Source organism: Mycteria americana, chromosome 2 (genome assembly GCF_035582795.1).
Source record: "Mycteria americana isolate JAX WOST 10 ecotype Jacksonville Zoo and Gardens chromosome 2, USCA_MyAme_1.0, whole genome shotgun sequence".
Taxonomy (NCBI): domain Eukaryota; kingdom Metazoa; phylum Chordata; class Aves; order Ciconiiformes; family Ciconiidae; genus Mycteria; species Mycteria americana.
In genome coordinates, this window is record NC_134366.1 from 107,628,767 (window position 1) to 107,642,885 (window position 14,119).

Here is a 14,119-nt window from a genome sequence, read left to right on the forward strand (position 1 = left end):
TTTCAAATGATCTCTAAAGATAGTTATAGGAGTAATAGTGTCACTATTAACTTCTTACCTTCTGGAAAGTAAGCAACATGCTAAGAAATCCTGAATTATTCATTAGCTTCAGAGCCTCAGTCCATGATGGCTTCACACATGGACGTTCTTGATCAGGTGTTACTGAGTCTATTTTTCTTTGGAATAAAAGTAGCACACAATCCATAATTCGCATTATCAAGTGAGGAGGTTTACCCAGTTTGCGAACAGTTGCAATGTCAGAAGGTTTTATTGTCTGAAAAATTAAAAAATAAAATAATCCATTTATTTAAGCAATCACTTGATGGTAGAGAAAGATGGGTTTTGGGAGGACTGTATATGTAATGTAATTGCTGCAGTTTTGCAGGTCACCCAGAAGCAGTACTGCATAAAGTCCTTAAAGGTAGTACCACTCAATGACTGCTTTATCACCTGACAGTAGAGGAGGTACTGCCCATCTTACCTCTCCACTGCCTCAGTTTTCAGGTTTTTTTCTACAAGGGTTAATAGGTCAGTTCTAGTCCTTTCAATATTTTCTTTTTTTTTCAAATCAGAAGTATAAGCCATATTATTACAAATAACAATCATAACTACATGCATGTTCAGAATATCTTTGATTCTGACCTGCAGGGCTGCCTCGGCTTCTTCCAATGCAGGTCTTGCAGCTTCAAGCTTCTCTTCTGCTGCTGCTTTATCAATGGCAATGTCATCCACAATGGCCTGAGCCTTGTCTTTTACCTTTTGGACCTGCATTTTCACCTTTTCAGCAGCTTGGGCTTTCATAGTTACTTCCAATAAAACTTCATCAGCTTTTTTTGAAGCTATAGCCAAATCTTTCTCCTTCATCACCAACTCTTTGGAGAGCTGATTTATTGAAACCTCAGCTTCCATCAGTTTTGCAAGACCTGTGTTGAACAAATTCCATTTTAGCAATAGGAAGACCTATTGAGACAGAAACCTCAGTGAAGCAATCTGAATACTTAAAATAAGTCACTCAGTTTCATATTTAGGAACACCAGTGAGTAATCCCATTTGTTGAACAGCAAAATTAAGCAGGGGTAATATCCATTTGCTATTTAAAGATTTTTCTTTTCTTTTTTTAAATGGGTAAGAGTCTTCAGAATCTGTCACTTGATCACTTGTTTATATTCTTATATATGAAGGGACACTAAATATTAAACACACATATTGAAAAGCATTAGTATTGTGAATGGCACTCTTAAGAATTATGTGTGCAATTTCAGAAATCCATGCTACCATAAGAAGTACCAGAGTGTACTCTCTGTACAAAACAAAGAGGAGGAACCTGGCATCCTGAGCAATGCAAGTGAAGACACAAGAAGACTAGGCTGAGCTTCTGAATTCAATGTTACATGAACATCCAGATGAGATGGGGGTAAAAGAAACTAAAGATTCTTGAGCAATGCAATGCCCCAACATTTTTATCAAACGATGAGAAAATCACCTAGAAAACCTGTAAGTATAAAAATCCTTGTATATAAATGCATGCATCTAAATGTAGATGCATCATGTAAATCTTTCTAACCCTCAAAAAAAAGCACATATGTTCCTTCCAGGCACCCAGCCACCCTCTGCCTATGGAGATATGTGTACATAGCTCAGTTCTGCAACTGGCAACAGTGGGAGAAGAAACAGTTTAAGTTCACAGTCACCTCCAAACAGCATTCAGTTTTGAAAACTGTTTAATTGTTTACTGTGTATGACCTTGTGCAGTGCAATATTTTGGAAATTTTACATTTGGCATATAACTGTTTCTTTAAAAGATTCTTTAGAGTGACTGAATCTGAACATTTACTTACCCTCCCTCAGATTTACTTTTAGCATGTTTAAATGTGAAAACTAGGATCTCAGTAGTTCCTTGGCATGCATACATGTCAAAGCAGGAGTTTCAGGTATTTTAACTGCTAACTAATACTATTTTCAAAACTCATCTGCAATCTGCAACATTCACAAAGTTCACTGAAACAAAACCTCCGCATATTTTGTAATCACACACAACACAGCTGAAAACATGAGTCTGCTTCCAAATGAAAGTGAGCTCACAATTTAAATCCATACTTTTACATTCTTTTACTCAGATTCTTCTCACCTTTTTAAAAAAAAATAAACAAACAAACAAAAATCAAACAGATTTTACAGTACCTGTTCTCATGCGTTCAGACAAACTTCCAACATTGGCAAACTTCTCTTTGTAAATAGCTTTGTAGCCTTCAATGAAGGACAGGTAAGATTTTGGAGTCACAAATGTTTGTCGCCTATATCGTTCAAAGTACTCAACACATTTTTCAGCTACAATATCTTGAAATGTTCCCATGGTGTTAACAACACTCTGTTTCACTTCATCTGTGCACTCAATATGGTAGGAAACTAAAAAATGCTGTGCAACTGCTACAAGAGCATCTTTAGGCCAGCGCTGGAACCAGTCCATGGTACAGCCTGAAATCAGACCTGAAAATTTGAGTGCACGAGTCCTGAATTTTTCCCCAACAGGAGAAAAACAAAGAACGACATGCAGGTTATTACGAACTCGAGCAAGAAAGTAATTATAAAGATTTTCACCAGTGGGAGTACGCCTTGGATACTCCTTCTTCATTGCCGGTATCAGGTCTTGTGTGATTTCACCTATTTCATCTTGTGCAAAAAGATTTGAGACTTCACCTGAAGCCAAAACATTGTTCATGTACTCAAGAAATGATTCATCTCTGATTTCATTGTCTGTGAATATAAAGACAATGCCCTTTCCTTTTTGCCCAGCAGTGCGGTACAAGATTTTCAGATCATCCAAAAGGTTATTGGTGGCATATGTTCTGGGATAGAAAAGGATTAAAGAAAGAGAGAACAAAAATTACAGATCATTTTAGGAAATATCTATCATCTGGCTCAGCTTCCTTAAGGCAAGAAAAAAATCTATGTAAGAAATTAATACCGTATCTCCTGGTTTCGTTTTTTAAGGGTTTTTTTCTTAAACATTTTCCCAAAGTGAATGATCAGTACCATAAATCATGGGAAAGGAGGTGAAGTCAACAGAACAACATGCTGGAAAAAAAGATGGCAAGAGCAATACTTCGTCTAAGGTAAGCACGCTGCTTTGCCTCCCTACAGTCTGAGGATGTAAACTCTTTATTAGAACTGAAGGTTAGTACAACTGGATTAAGTTGTCAAGTAGGTTCTGATACCTGTAACCATTACATAAAGACAGCTGGATTATCTTTTGAAGATATTGAGAGCAGGTTAAAGGAAATCATTAAGAGACAAAAATAACCAAGACTGAGGTTTTTATTGTGTTATCTGGTCTAACTGAAATCAAGCCCCGGAAATGATGTTTGAACACTATCACTTGGGCTGATTAACTCTGCTGCAAATAGAGACCATGACTGTTTTTTTCATTACACCTCTTACAGCTGGTGAATACAAGTAAGATTCAGATGAAGTCCATGCCAATTCAACTACATATTTCAGATTGTGCAATATCAAATGAAACAAATTAAGGATAATAAAATGGCAGGTATTGTCCCTTATGTTCTTAGCCAATTAAAGTTGAAGTTAAGAACCTCTTTTCTTTGAAACCAGTTTCTTATTTCCAAGAGTCTCTTCAAAGTCATAAGTCATACTTGCAATACACACATGTCCCATTCTTCAGTATTTGGAAACAATACTCTATTTTGAAATTAAATATGCCATACAGAACATCTCCCAGTTCTCTTCCAGCTCCATCTTACCACTGCTCTATAAATATCCCTAATGCAAGCACTGAAGAACTTGTAAAACAATCTAACTCTTCAGTTCGCATGTGTCAGCTACAGTTATTACTGTGATTTGCTGTATTCTGATAAGAACATAATTTCTCTACTGAGTCAGAATCATAGAATCATTTAGGCTGGAAAAGACCCTTAACACCATCGAGTCCAACCAACTGATATCCAAGCAGAACAGCACGCCATCTAGCTCAATGCTTTTAACACCAGCAATGGGAAATGCTACTTAGAGAGAACGCATGAGCCAGTATCCACTCTTGACTGCTCATTTCTTTCTTTCCCCTCCCTATTCATAGCCATTGTATTAGGAATATTAGAAGGTATGTCCATTTTCTCCTCTCTGTATCCATTTATGAACGTGCTGATACTGTCTTCCTCCACAGCCTCCCATGGCAAGCTACAAAAGATGACTATCCGCTTTCAGCTACCTGCTTTTAGCCTACCTCCAGTTAGCATCAGCAAATGAACCTTTCCTAAGTGACTGAAATATTTATTTGCCTTATTAATGCATTTTGAATCTTGCAAGTCTAGGGACTCTATTCTGTGACTCTACACTTTTTTCTTTTCCTCCTTTTTTTGTTCCCACTGTTCCTTCCTTCTGCTTCTGGGACACAGGAAGAGGCTGTGCTGCATCTTTCTTTCTCTTTCCTTTTATCAGAAACCTCATAACATTGTTCAAGACCTGATATATCTCTCTACAGAAGATTTCTCAGTGCATTGAGTAGTTTGCAGAGTGAAATACACACTGCCGGCCCTCAGTGCTTGCCCCTGTAAACCCTATGTCAAAAAAGAAACAGATAGAAGGCAGTAGTTACTCCCAGTCACTTCAAATTTCTACAAATTACTAAATTCCAGAACTACATAATATTAAGTAATTGATAGCATTTGTAATAATACGTTCTGGGTTCATAAGCATCTATAGAAACAGTTACGATTTCCCCTGGCCATCAGCATTTGCCCACTATGCAGAATACACCAGCATATTATTCCATGTTATCTTCAGCACAAAATGGTATTTTAGTGGGATTTCACAAGGGTGCATTGCAGACTCAGATGCTGAAGCAAAGACAGTTTCTTGTGAATAGCATAAAGGCAGCATAAAGCAAAGATCCAGGATCTGTCATTTATAGACTGTGCATTTGCACAGATGCTTTTGATTGAAAATGTAGTTTACAATGAGGGATAAATTGCTTGACAGGTTTGCATTTCTTTAAGTTGATTGTGAGACATTAATTTCTATGGCAAATTAAGGAGCAAATCTCTATGCACACTGCATTGTGTTACCTTGTTAAAGTAATCTGAAAGCTCTCATATCCAGCAATATATGACGCTAGTCTGGTCAGACTCTGTTTTCCAGATCCACCCACACCCACCAACAACGCATTTCCTTGTGGAGTACGAATAATCCGTGATATTTTAATCAAATGGATGATTGCATCCTGTGTATTGAGAGAAAAAGGGATGAAAAGATGTAAAAATAATATAAAGTATATTCAACTAGAAGCATATCACCAAGCAACTGCCTCTCAACAGCTAGATGACTTCTCTGGAGCCTATGCCAAAGACTCAGTCCTGTACTCATCAAAATCAACAAGAGATTTCCCCCTGACTTCAGTGGGCAGCAGGGCTAGCCCAAGAGAAATGTCCTTGTTCAAGCTCATATAAAGCAATGTCATATGCAGTGTTTGTACTTGGCAGAGCTGAGGGACAGAAGGAAAAGTAGAAAGGATGTGGATTAACACCCTCCCCCAACCTTTTAGTTGAGCTATTTATGGGCTCTCTAAATAGGCTGCCAAAAGTAAAATACAAGTACACTATAGACATTTCTTATTCCACTGCTGTATTTATCCTAGAGCAACAATTAATCTGAAATGCCCTAAAACTCTACCAAACCACCCAGTTTAAAGCTGAAGAAAGCATCATGCATGAAGAGACCTTTGAGGAGGAGGTAACTTTCAGAGATGCAAGATGACATTCACAATGTGCACTGTAGAAACAGATGAGTTGTGCTTTGCATTATGCAAGGCAGGAGAAAGAAAAGATGGGGAACTGCAAAGAGATGGAATAATTTGTGAGTGCGAAGAGAGACAGCAGTGTGGCTTTGTAGAGTTTATTTGTAAGGCTCGCTGGATACAGGGCTAGCCATTCTGAGCTATCTCCAAAATAATTTGATAGAAACATGCAAGATCCATGTATCAGTAAGTGCAAAAGACCTCGCACTTTCTGTATTAATATAATTACAGGAACTAATACCTTGAAAAATACTAAATCCATCTTTGATCCTCTGATAGTTTCATTGTACTGTTGCATGAACATCTGTAATCTTTCAGCCAAATAATCCAAAGATGGGATAGGCTCATAAATTTTAGGAGCCTTCAACTCTGCATCATCAGGTTCATCTCCAGTAGCTTCTGGGACATCACGCAAGAAATCAACAAAGTATAATTCTGTGGATTTATCTTCAAATAGATTTTCACCATGTTCTGCAGAAGCAATCTACAACAATACATTAAGGAATGCTTTGGTAATTAAACATTTCATTGACCTCTTTCTGTGACAAATACTGCAACATTATTTGCCTACCTTTTTCATCATATCTTCAAACCAGTCTTTATCACTTTGGCTGATGAACCTGTCTGCAATAACACGTCTACATTCATGCTGGAACAAGGCTACCAAAACACTGATGCTCTGGCAGACTTCAGAAGTAACTGTAAGTATTCCTTGCCAAATACGACTGAGGTCTCGTAAATTAAAGATGTAATGAAATTTAGCTGGAGTTGGTAACATCTACAAAATAATGACATACGCTATATTCAAATAACTACTAAATAAAAATATTTTCTATCTAGTATTAAATGAATATGGAAATTTTCACAAACTTCAAAATTAGTATTTCATTAAAGCAGAAATACATACTTGGCATTTAAGAGGCAACAGTAAAAATGAAGAAATGACAGTAGCAATGACCAGCTCTTTAATTTCACATAGATTTCACTCAAGTTCTCTGAATCTTTCAAGTCCCAGGAACATGGACTGAAGGGTAGCCAAGACAGGTTAGTTAATGATGGTATTAAAGGCCACAGTGGAAATGTCAGCATTGCTTAACCTGTGGTGTTGCTCCTTCCCTTTCTTCCAGATCATTTTTGTCACTCTCTTTTGTCCTTTCCAAAAACATGTGAGGAAAAGTTCATGAGGAAAAGGAAAAGTAGATGAAGAAAAGCAAAGCAAAGTGAGCAGAAAAATGAGAAAGGAGGAGTTGAAAAAATTAACAACTTAGCAAAAGCTACATTTTCTCTATAGGCAGCTTATTAGCAGTAATAAGCACCATTTCTGTTGAATATACTGGTCAATAGTTGACTGGCCGATAGTTTCACTAGAACTCTCTCTATTTCTCTGTGTAAGTCAAATTTATGTCTACAGTTGAGTTGTTTGGGAAATTCTGATCAACCTTTTTTGGACTAGAAAATATAATTTATCAAATCGCTGCCTATCCCTATCTTTCCACCACTATCCTCCACTTTTTTCATTAGATGATGAAATTTGGCACACATTTCTATGCTGTAACTTTACTCTTAACCTTTCAAATTTCATTCTACACATAAATTTTATTTTCTATTTCAAAGCAACATTTGCTTAGGAATTGCAGTTAAATGTTTTTACAATCTGTTTGAAATGGAAGAAGTAAATATTTAGAATTTACTAAATACCAGATTTCATTTGTTTTGAACTGATTCCCTCTCCACCAAATTTGACTTCTTTCCTTTAATTCAGATCTTTAAAGTTTCTCACAATCCCAAACATCTTTACAGAAGATTCCTATCTATTTTTTAATTTATGGTTCCTTATGCCCTTGACATTTTCTCAACCAAAAGACCTCTAAATCTTCCTGTCAGCTGTGCTTACTATGTTATACTCGTATAATGCAATTCTTATATTAGCTATAGAAGGCGCTGCATATGATTATGTTTTGTCAGCTACCTAGGTGCTGATAGCAACAAATTCAGAACAGAGGCATCAGCCAGCAGTTATAAATACAGGTCACAGCTTTACAATATGAAGTATGAACACACATGACAGTACAAAAGACCTGGGTCTTGTTGCTTTGTCATGGTACAGATGTTTCAAAGGCTTCTTAACAGACATAATTTTACCTTTGCTTTTGTTGTCTGCCAAACCTTTCGAGTTGTAGATACTAATGCTGAGGCCAGTTTACATATTTCTTCAGGGAAACCTCGTCGTTCACAGAAATAGCCTTCAGCTATTGTTCGAAATATTTTGTCAATAGAGGAACTGGAAGGTAGTGTGCAGTTGTAGATGGTGAACTGGCGCTTCAGGCGCTGAGGGATGTCGTTCCGACCTCCCCCAGGGTGAATCATAGCAGCTACAAACTGGATGTCAGCCACATTCGTGAATTCTCCTGGCTTCTCTAAATTGTAGAAACCTTTCTGTTCCATCAGCTGTCTTACAATCTCATTGGTGATCTAGTTATCACAAAAAAAAAAAAAAGAAATGGAGCAGTTAAGTATTTCAGGGTTCTCAACTTAAAAAAGGGAAAGAGGAAATCTCCAGTATAATAAATTAGCAGACAGAAGGAAAGACATCTCTTATCTTTCTTAATTTCAGGTATTCTGCTGGACACTTCAGCAATTTATAAAGCCATGCAACATGGTACCAAGTGCTTTAATGCAGTGGATTGGCTGCATATAAGCTTCACATGCTAAGTAGTTGTGAACATGAGGTCAGACATTCAACTGGATTTCCATAATATCAATCTAAGAAAATTCAGCACTTTAAAGTTTCAAGCCAGACTATATATTCAGATTGACACAGGCACTTAGGTAGTGACAAAGAATGGTTAGTTTAGCACAAAGTATAGTCACACATTCACTTGTATAGAGGCAGTGAGAGAACAGGATTACAGAGCTGTTCTGGGAGCAGGAAAATTACCTTTTCTCAGCTGCAATTTTTTTTAATTTAAATCAGATTTTCAGAGTATAGGTCTATAAGTATTCATTTATCAATACCTCAAGACATCTTGCCAGTCTTGGATGTCAACTGCAATGTTAGATTTCACCTAATAATAACTGTACTTTAAAGTCCAGAGCGGATGGAAGAAGGAAAGAGTCTCTGATTGCTTCTTGGATTTGCATGCTTCCTTTCCCAGATTGGTTCTTAGTACAGCTAGTTTGGAAATTCTGCAAGCTCTATATTTTACCAAAACAAAAGGCTTAAAAGCTACAATGATTGCACCAAGTGGCTTGATGCTGACTCTAATCTTTTGGGAATGACAGCTTATCAGTCTTGGCAAAAGCTGGCTTGGGGAAATTGCTTTTAGTAGACGTACTTGGTCTAGTCCGTATTATGATACCTTTCTCCTAAACTTTCCTATTTTTGCAACCTACAGATCAGCATTTCCATCAGCAGCAACGGTAAGACCACCAATTCCCAAATGTTAACATTTTCCTTTTACCTGATCACCCCATTCATTAATCACGGGCATGTTGATGTCATCAATAAAGACAGTCATTTTCTTCCCCGCTGGAGGACCATATGTGGTGCCCATTCTTTTATCTATGTAACTTTCTATGCTCCTCTGGAACATATTTGGCAGAGTTGCAGAAGAAAAGTTTAGGCATCTGGTCAAGTGAACATCAGGATCATACTTGCTTGTGTAATCCTGCAAGATATACCAATTTTAAGTAAAGTGCACCAGTAACTCCAGATGAATTCAGCCAAAAGGAGACACAGATGCTCAGTAGCCCTGCAAAAAAACAGGCATCTACAAAATCTCAGCCCTGCTATTAACTTCAAAATGTCAAACCACAGATTATTTAAGATAAATATACCATCTCCAACCTCTCAGTTAATGTTTTGCATAAAGTCTCCAAGTATTAAAATTTATAAGCTTTTAACAGACTTCACTAAGTGTTACAACAAGTAGACGTGACAACTCAGGATGCAAATAAACTTTGCATTAGCAATTGTTAGGGTTTTTCTAAATTCAAGCTGTTAGTGATGATCTGTTACAGCAGTTTGCAAGCAATAAGTGAAAAATGAAATCCTTTTTCACATTTACACTACAGCATCATATCTTACAACAAAAGCAGTGTAAAGGAACAGTAGTGTAAAATTAAACCCAGCTACATTGCATTTACTGATATTTATCCTCTCTTAATGACGAAAGGAATCCTTGGGTTTTATGAATGCATACAATTCCCGCAGCTGCTGATGATGCCCTAAAGCAACAAAGTTCCACTTTTCATATTTAGTGTGGTTTTATAATAGAACCAGAAAGAAAAAGATGTAACCCTGGAGTCACATCAAGGCATATATATAAAGCATGGGAAATGTTTTGTTTAGCAAGAGTCCTGGGACATAAAAATAGTATTAAAAATTCCAGACTTCCAACATTATTTCTTTTTAAAAATTCAATTCTTCTGCAATGATGACAAAGCTGAACATCATTTAAATTCTTATCTTTACAACAGGGTTGACTAGAAATGTTCCCATTTTGGTACCTCAGAAAAATAAACCTATATCATTGCTGATTAAGTGCTCTAAGAACCACTCCAATGAGACATACACTCTGTGTGACAATAGAAAGGAAGACACAGCTAAGCCCCCTCAAAATATTTTGATGAATAGTGTTAAACTGTTAATTTTGTTGATACAGTGTTGATACAATGATCTCAATTAAGAAAAGATGCCCTTCAGAAATAAGTTTTTCTCAGACATCACACAAATGACAGTCTACGCATGCAATGTACATGCAACAGTCCTGTATTTGGTGAGTACTCTTGACAGCTGATGGGTTGGTGCGGGTCACTGCTCAGACCTCTCCTCAGGGCTCCAACAGTTTGCACAAAACTAATGTAACAGGTGCAGGTGCCCAGGCGCTGGCAGTGGGGCCTGTGGGGCAGCCCCTTGCAAGAAGAGGATGAGGCTTCCCTGTGCCAGACACAGCCGCTTCCAGCCAGCTCCAACAGACCCACTGGAGCCCCTCAGCATGTGTAAGAAAGGGCAAAATGCTGCCTGGCAGTTGAGAGAGAGAAGTGAGGAAAAATGGGAGAGAAACAGCCCTGCAGACACCAAGGTGAGAGCAGAAGAAGGGGGAGAAGGTGCTCCAGGAGAGATTCCCCTGCAGCCCATGGAGGACCATGTTGGAGCAGATACCCACACTGCAGTCCCTGGAGGTCCCCATGCCACAGTAGGTGGATGTGCTCTGAAGGAAGCTATAGTACGTGGAGAGCCCACGTCAGAGCAGGCTGCTGGCAGGAGCTGAGGCCTGTGGAGAGGAGTTGATGCAGGAGCAGGTTTTCCAGCAGGAACTATAGCCTGTGGGGGATGCACGCTGGAGCAGTGTGTTCCTGAAGGACTGCGCCCCATGGAAAGGACCCACGCTGGAGCAGTTCATGAAGAACTGCAGCCATGGTAAGGACCCACACTGGAGCAGTTCGTGAAGGACTGTATCCCGTGGAAGGGACCCCATGAGGGAGCAGGGAACAGCGTGAGGAGGAAGGAGCGGCAGAGAGGAGGTGTTATGGATTGACCGCAGCCCCCATTCCCCATCCCCCCTGCGCCGCTCAGGGTGGGAGGAGGTAGAGGAGTCAGGACTGCAGGAGTGAAGTTGAGCCTGGGCAGCAGAGAGGGGTCAGGGGAGGGTATTTTTAGTATTGTCTTTGTTTTTCACCATCCCATTCTATTTTTAACTAACAATAAATTAAATTAATTTTTCCCAAGTCGAGTCTGTTTTGCCCTTGATGGTAATTAGTGAGTGATCTCTCTGTTCTTCTCTCCACCCGTGTCTTGTTGAGGAGGGGGAGGGAACCAGCAGCTGGGTGGGGGTCTTGCAGCCAGCCAAGGTCAACCCACCATAACTGTGAATACACAACCATTCAAAAAACACACTTGTGTTTTATTCGTTAACGACATTTCAGAATCTTTACATGGTAACAGTAATATTCCACAGTGCATAAATGAGAACTATCTTTGCAAAAGAAGAGGTTAGTTAATGGGATTATTTTTGTTAGTTAAACTGTCAGATTCTGGGTGCAATTTTCAACTCTACCACACCAGTTTCACATTAAATTCTGGGTTTTTTGCAATTCATGAATTAATAGTACAGAGAGTAAAGGTATTAAATAACACTCTGTTATCAGTTCTTTATTTTGCTATATACTGATACCTTACTCAATGCTGAAGATTACTTCAGATTAATTCAGATTACTACCTGAAGTGTCTTTACTTTTTCATGAAACCAACGGCTTATATCTGGAAATTTCTTTTCCATGAGGTATAGAGTAAAGCAAAATTCTACAGAAGGTAAAATCAGAAGGGAACAGTTGTGAAGGCAGTTAACTTTCACTCCTAACCTTAAATGAGATCAAATATCTACTGGCATTATGCTCCCTTGTGTAAGGAACATACTCTGCTCTACAGAATAGACATGGGTTAAGCAACTCCTAAGAATCAGCTCCAATTATTTTTAGCGACAGGAATGGCAGCTGAAGGCTGGAGGTTGCCAGTACCTGGCCAAAATCCAGTATGCAGAATATCAAGACCACCACCCAGACCCTGCGCTCTTCACTCTGCTAAAATAGTTCTCCAGCTGGTGTCAGGAACAGAAGTTGACATTACACCGGCATGCATGCTGGCATCAAGAGCTAAGCTGAAAAAGTAGTATTAATGGCTGCTGGCATTGGTACAACTCGCTTTATGTCAGGGCTCAGAAAGCACATGGCTGAGGGATACAAAATGGCTCCAGATTTTAAGAAAGCCAAAGGTCAATTTAGGCCACTGTTTTTCAGTTATTTTCAACTTCAAGACCTCTACAAATCATTCACTGGAGGTACAGATGCCTATATGGCAAATTCAGCTGTCCCAACAGTAGATCAGTTTTATTTAGCTGCCTCTCATTGATGAAACAGTCTACAGATTCCCCTGGAAATCACTGACATCATGCTGAAAACCATTACACTTGCATTTTTTTCAAATAAAGGATGCCAAGTTCGGTATGACATCTGGGTTTGTTCAGCCTTTTGATTATTGGCTCTTCTGTAGTAAGTTCTTAATTTTTTTAAGTGTCATATGATTAACCTGCACCATTTTATAATACGGAAAGCATGTATTTGTTAACTTAATAGCAATCGTGTTATTATTTTCTTCTACAGAAAGAACAAGATGTCATTTTCAGTGAAGGAAATAAGAGAGCAGATAATAAATACTAAATTTACCCTCTGAAAAATTACCCTGAGTAAAGAAGGAAGTTCTTTATTCCTCCTCAGTTTGGCTTGTGAAGAAAGCCTGTGCAACAAGGGTGTACAAAAGATCAGTTCACACATGGCATGACCAACAAAGCACAGGAAAATAAAAAATCCTCCAAGGATCAGTATTTTCTTAGCAAGATCTCCAGTTTGACTTATCAAAAGAAAAGAAAGCGTATGAAAGAACATTTATCACATTACCTTGTGGCCATGGTTAGCAAAGTTTAAAAGAACCCTTTATACTAAAGTATGGACACTTAAGGTTTTTTGCTTGTAGGCCATGTGAGTACTGGCAAAATGCCTCAGTAAGAATGCTAGTATGTAATCTCAAGAAAAATCAAATTACTCCTACACTTCAATTTAACATTTGTGCCAATGTCAATTATTGCAATGTTATCATACAAAGATATTACATATTTTTCTATTCCACCTACCTTAATCATAACTGTTTTTGCTGTTCCCTGTTCCCCAATTAGCAGAACAGCTTTTCCTTGCCTCATGATAGTGTCCATTAGAAAGTCTGTTCGGACACTGTCTACATTTGGAACTAGAATGGAAGTATACTCTGGTACTGAATCTTTAGGATAAATATATTCAGGGACCTGCGTAAGAAAGACACGCAAAAAGTTTGAGACTTTCTACCTGCCCACACAATCACTTTGCATCAGAACACAAAACCAAATGTACTTTATAAAATGTACATTAGCAAAACTTTTCTTCCTGAAAGCCAAGCATCCATTTATAATCAATCAGTACCTTGCCAAGCTTCTCTAAAAGGGTGTTAGACTAACGGCATATTTTCACTCCACTACTCTCCATTACATGAAGAAAGCTTTTCCTTGCTGGGAGTTCTTAAATAGTAGGGTGATAGACAGTAGACAAAGCTAAGATCAGTTCTGTTACGCTTCCAAAGCTATCTCAAATGCATGTTCCAATTCTCTGCCAAAGATATTTATGGAAAAAAGAAAAAAATCTTTCAAAAAAAAAAACCTCTTGAGCATTTGATAGGGTTAATCTTCCTAACCAAATTACGCAGGGTTTTAAATAATAAAATAATAT

At 38.2% G+C, this 14,119-nt stretch overlaps 1 protein-coding gene across 1 annotated transcript in view; it reads right to left on the reverse strand.

Annotated features, from left to right (window-relative positions):
- LOC142405960 (dynein axonemal heavy chain 5-like) overlaps positions 1-14,119 on the reverse strand; it is a 173,474-nt gene that overhangs the window by 73,057 nt on the left and 86,298 nt on the right. The window contains exons 51-59 of the mRNA XM_075494186.1: positions 13,495-13,662; positions 9,268-9,474; positions 7,949-8,278; positions 6,378-6,584; positions 6,048-6,290; positions 5,079-5,233; positions 2,182-2,846; positions 643-923; positions 59-274 (exon numbers count right to left, since the gene is read on the reverse strand). Of these exons, the coding sequence (XP_075350301.1) occupies positions 59-274; positions 643-923; positions 2,182-2,846; positions 5,079-5,233; positions 6,048-6,290; positions 6,378-6,584; positions 7,949-8,278; positions 9,268-9,474; positions 13,495-13,662 (2,472 nt within the window). The remainder of the gene's footprint in view (positions 1-58; positions 275-642; positions 924-2,181; positions 2,847-5,078; positions 5,234-6,047; positions 6,291-6,377; positions 6,585-7,948; positions 8,279-9,267; positions 9,475-13,494; positions 13,663-14,119) is intronic.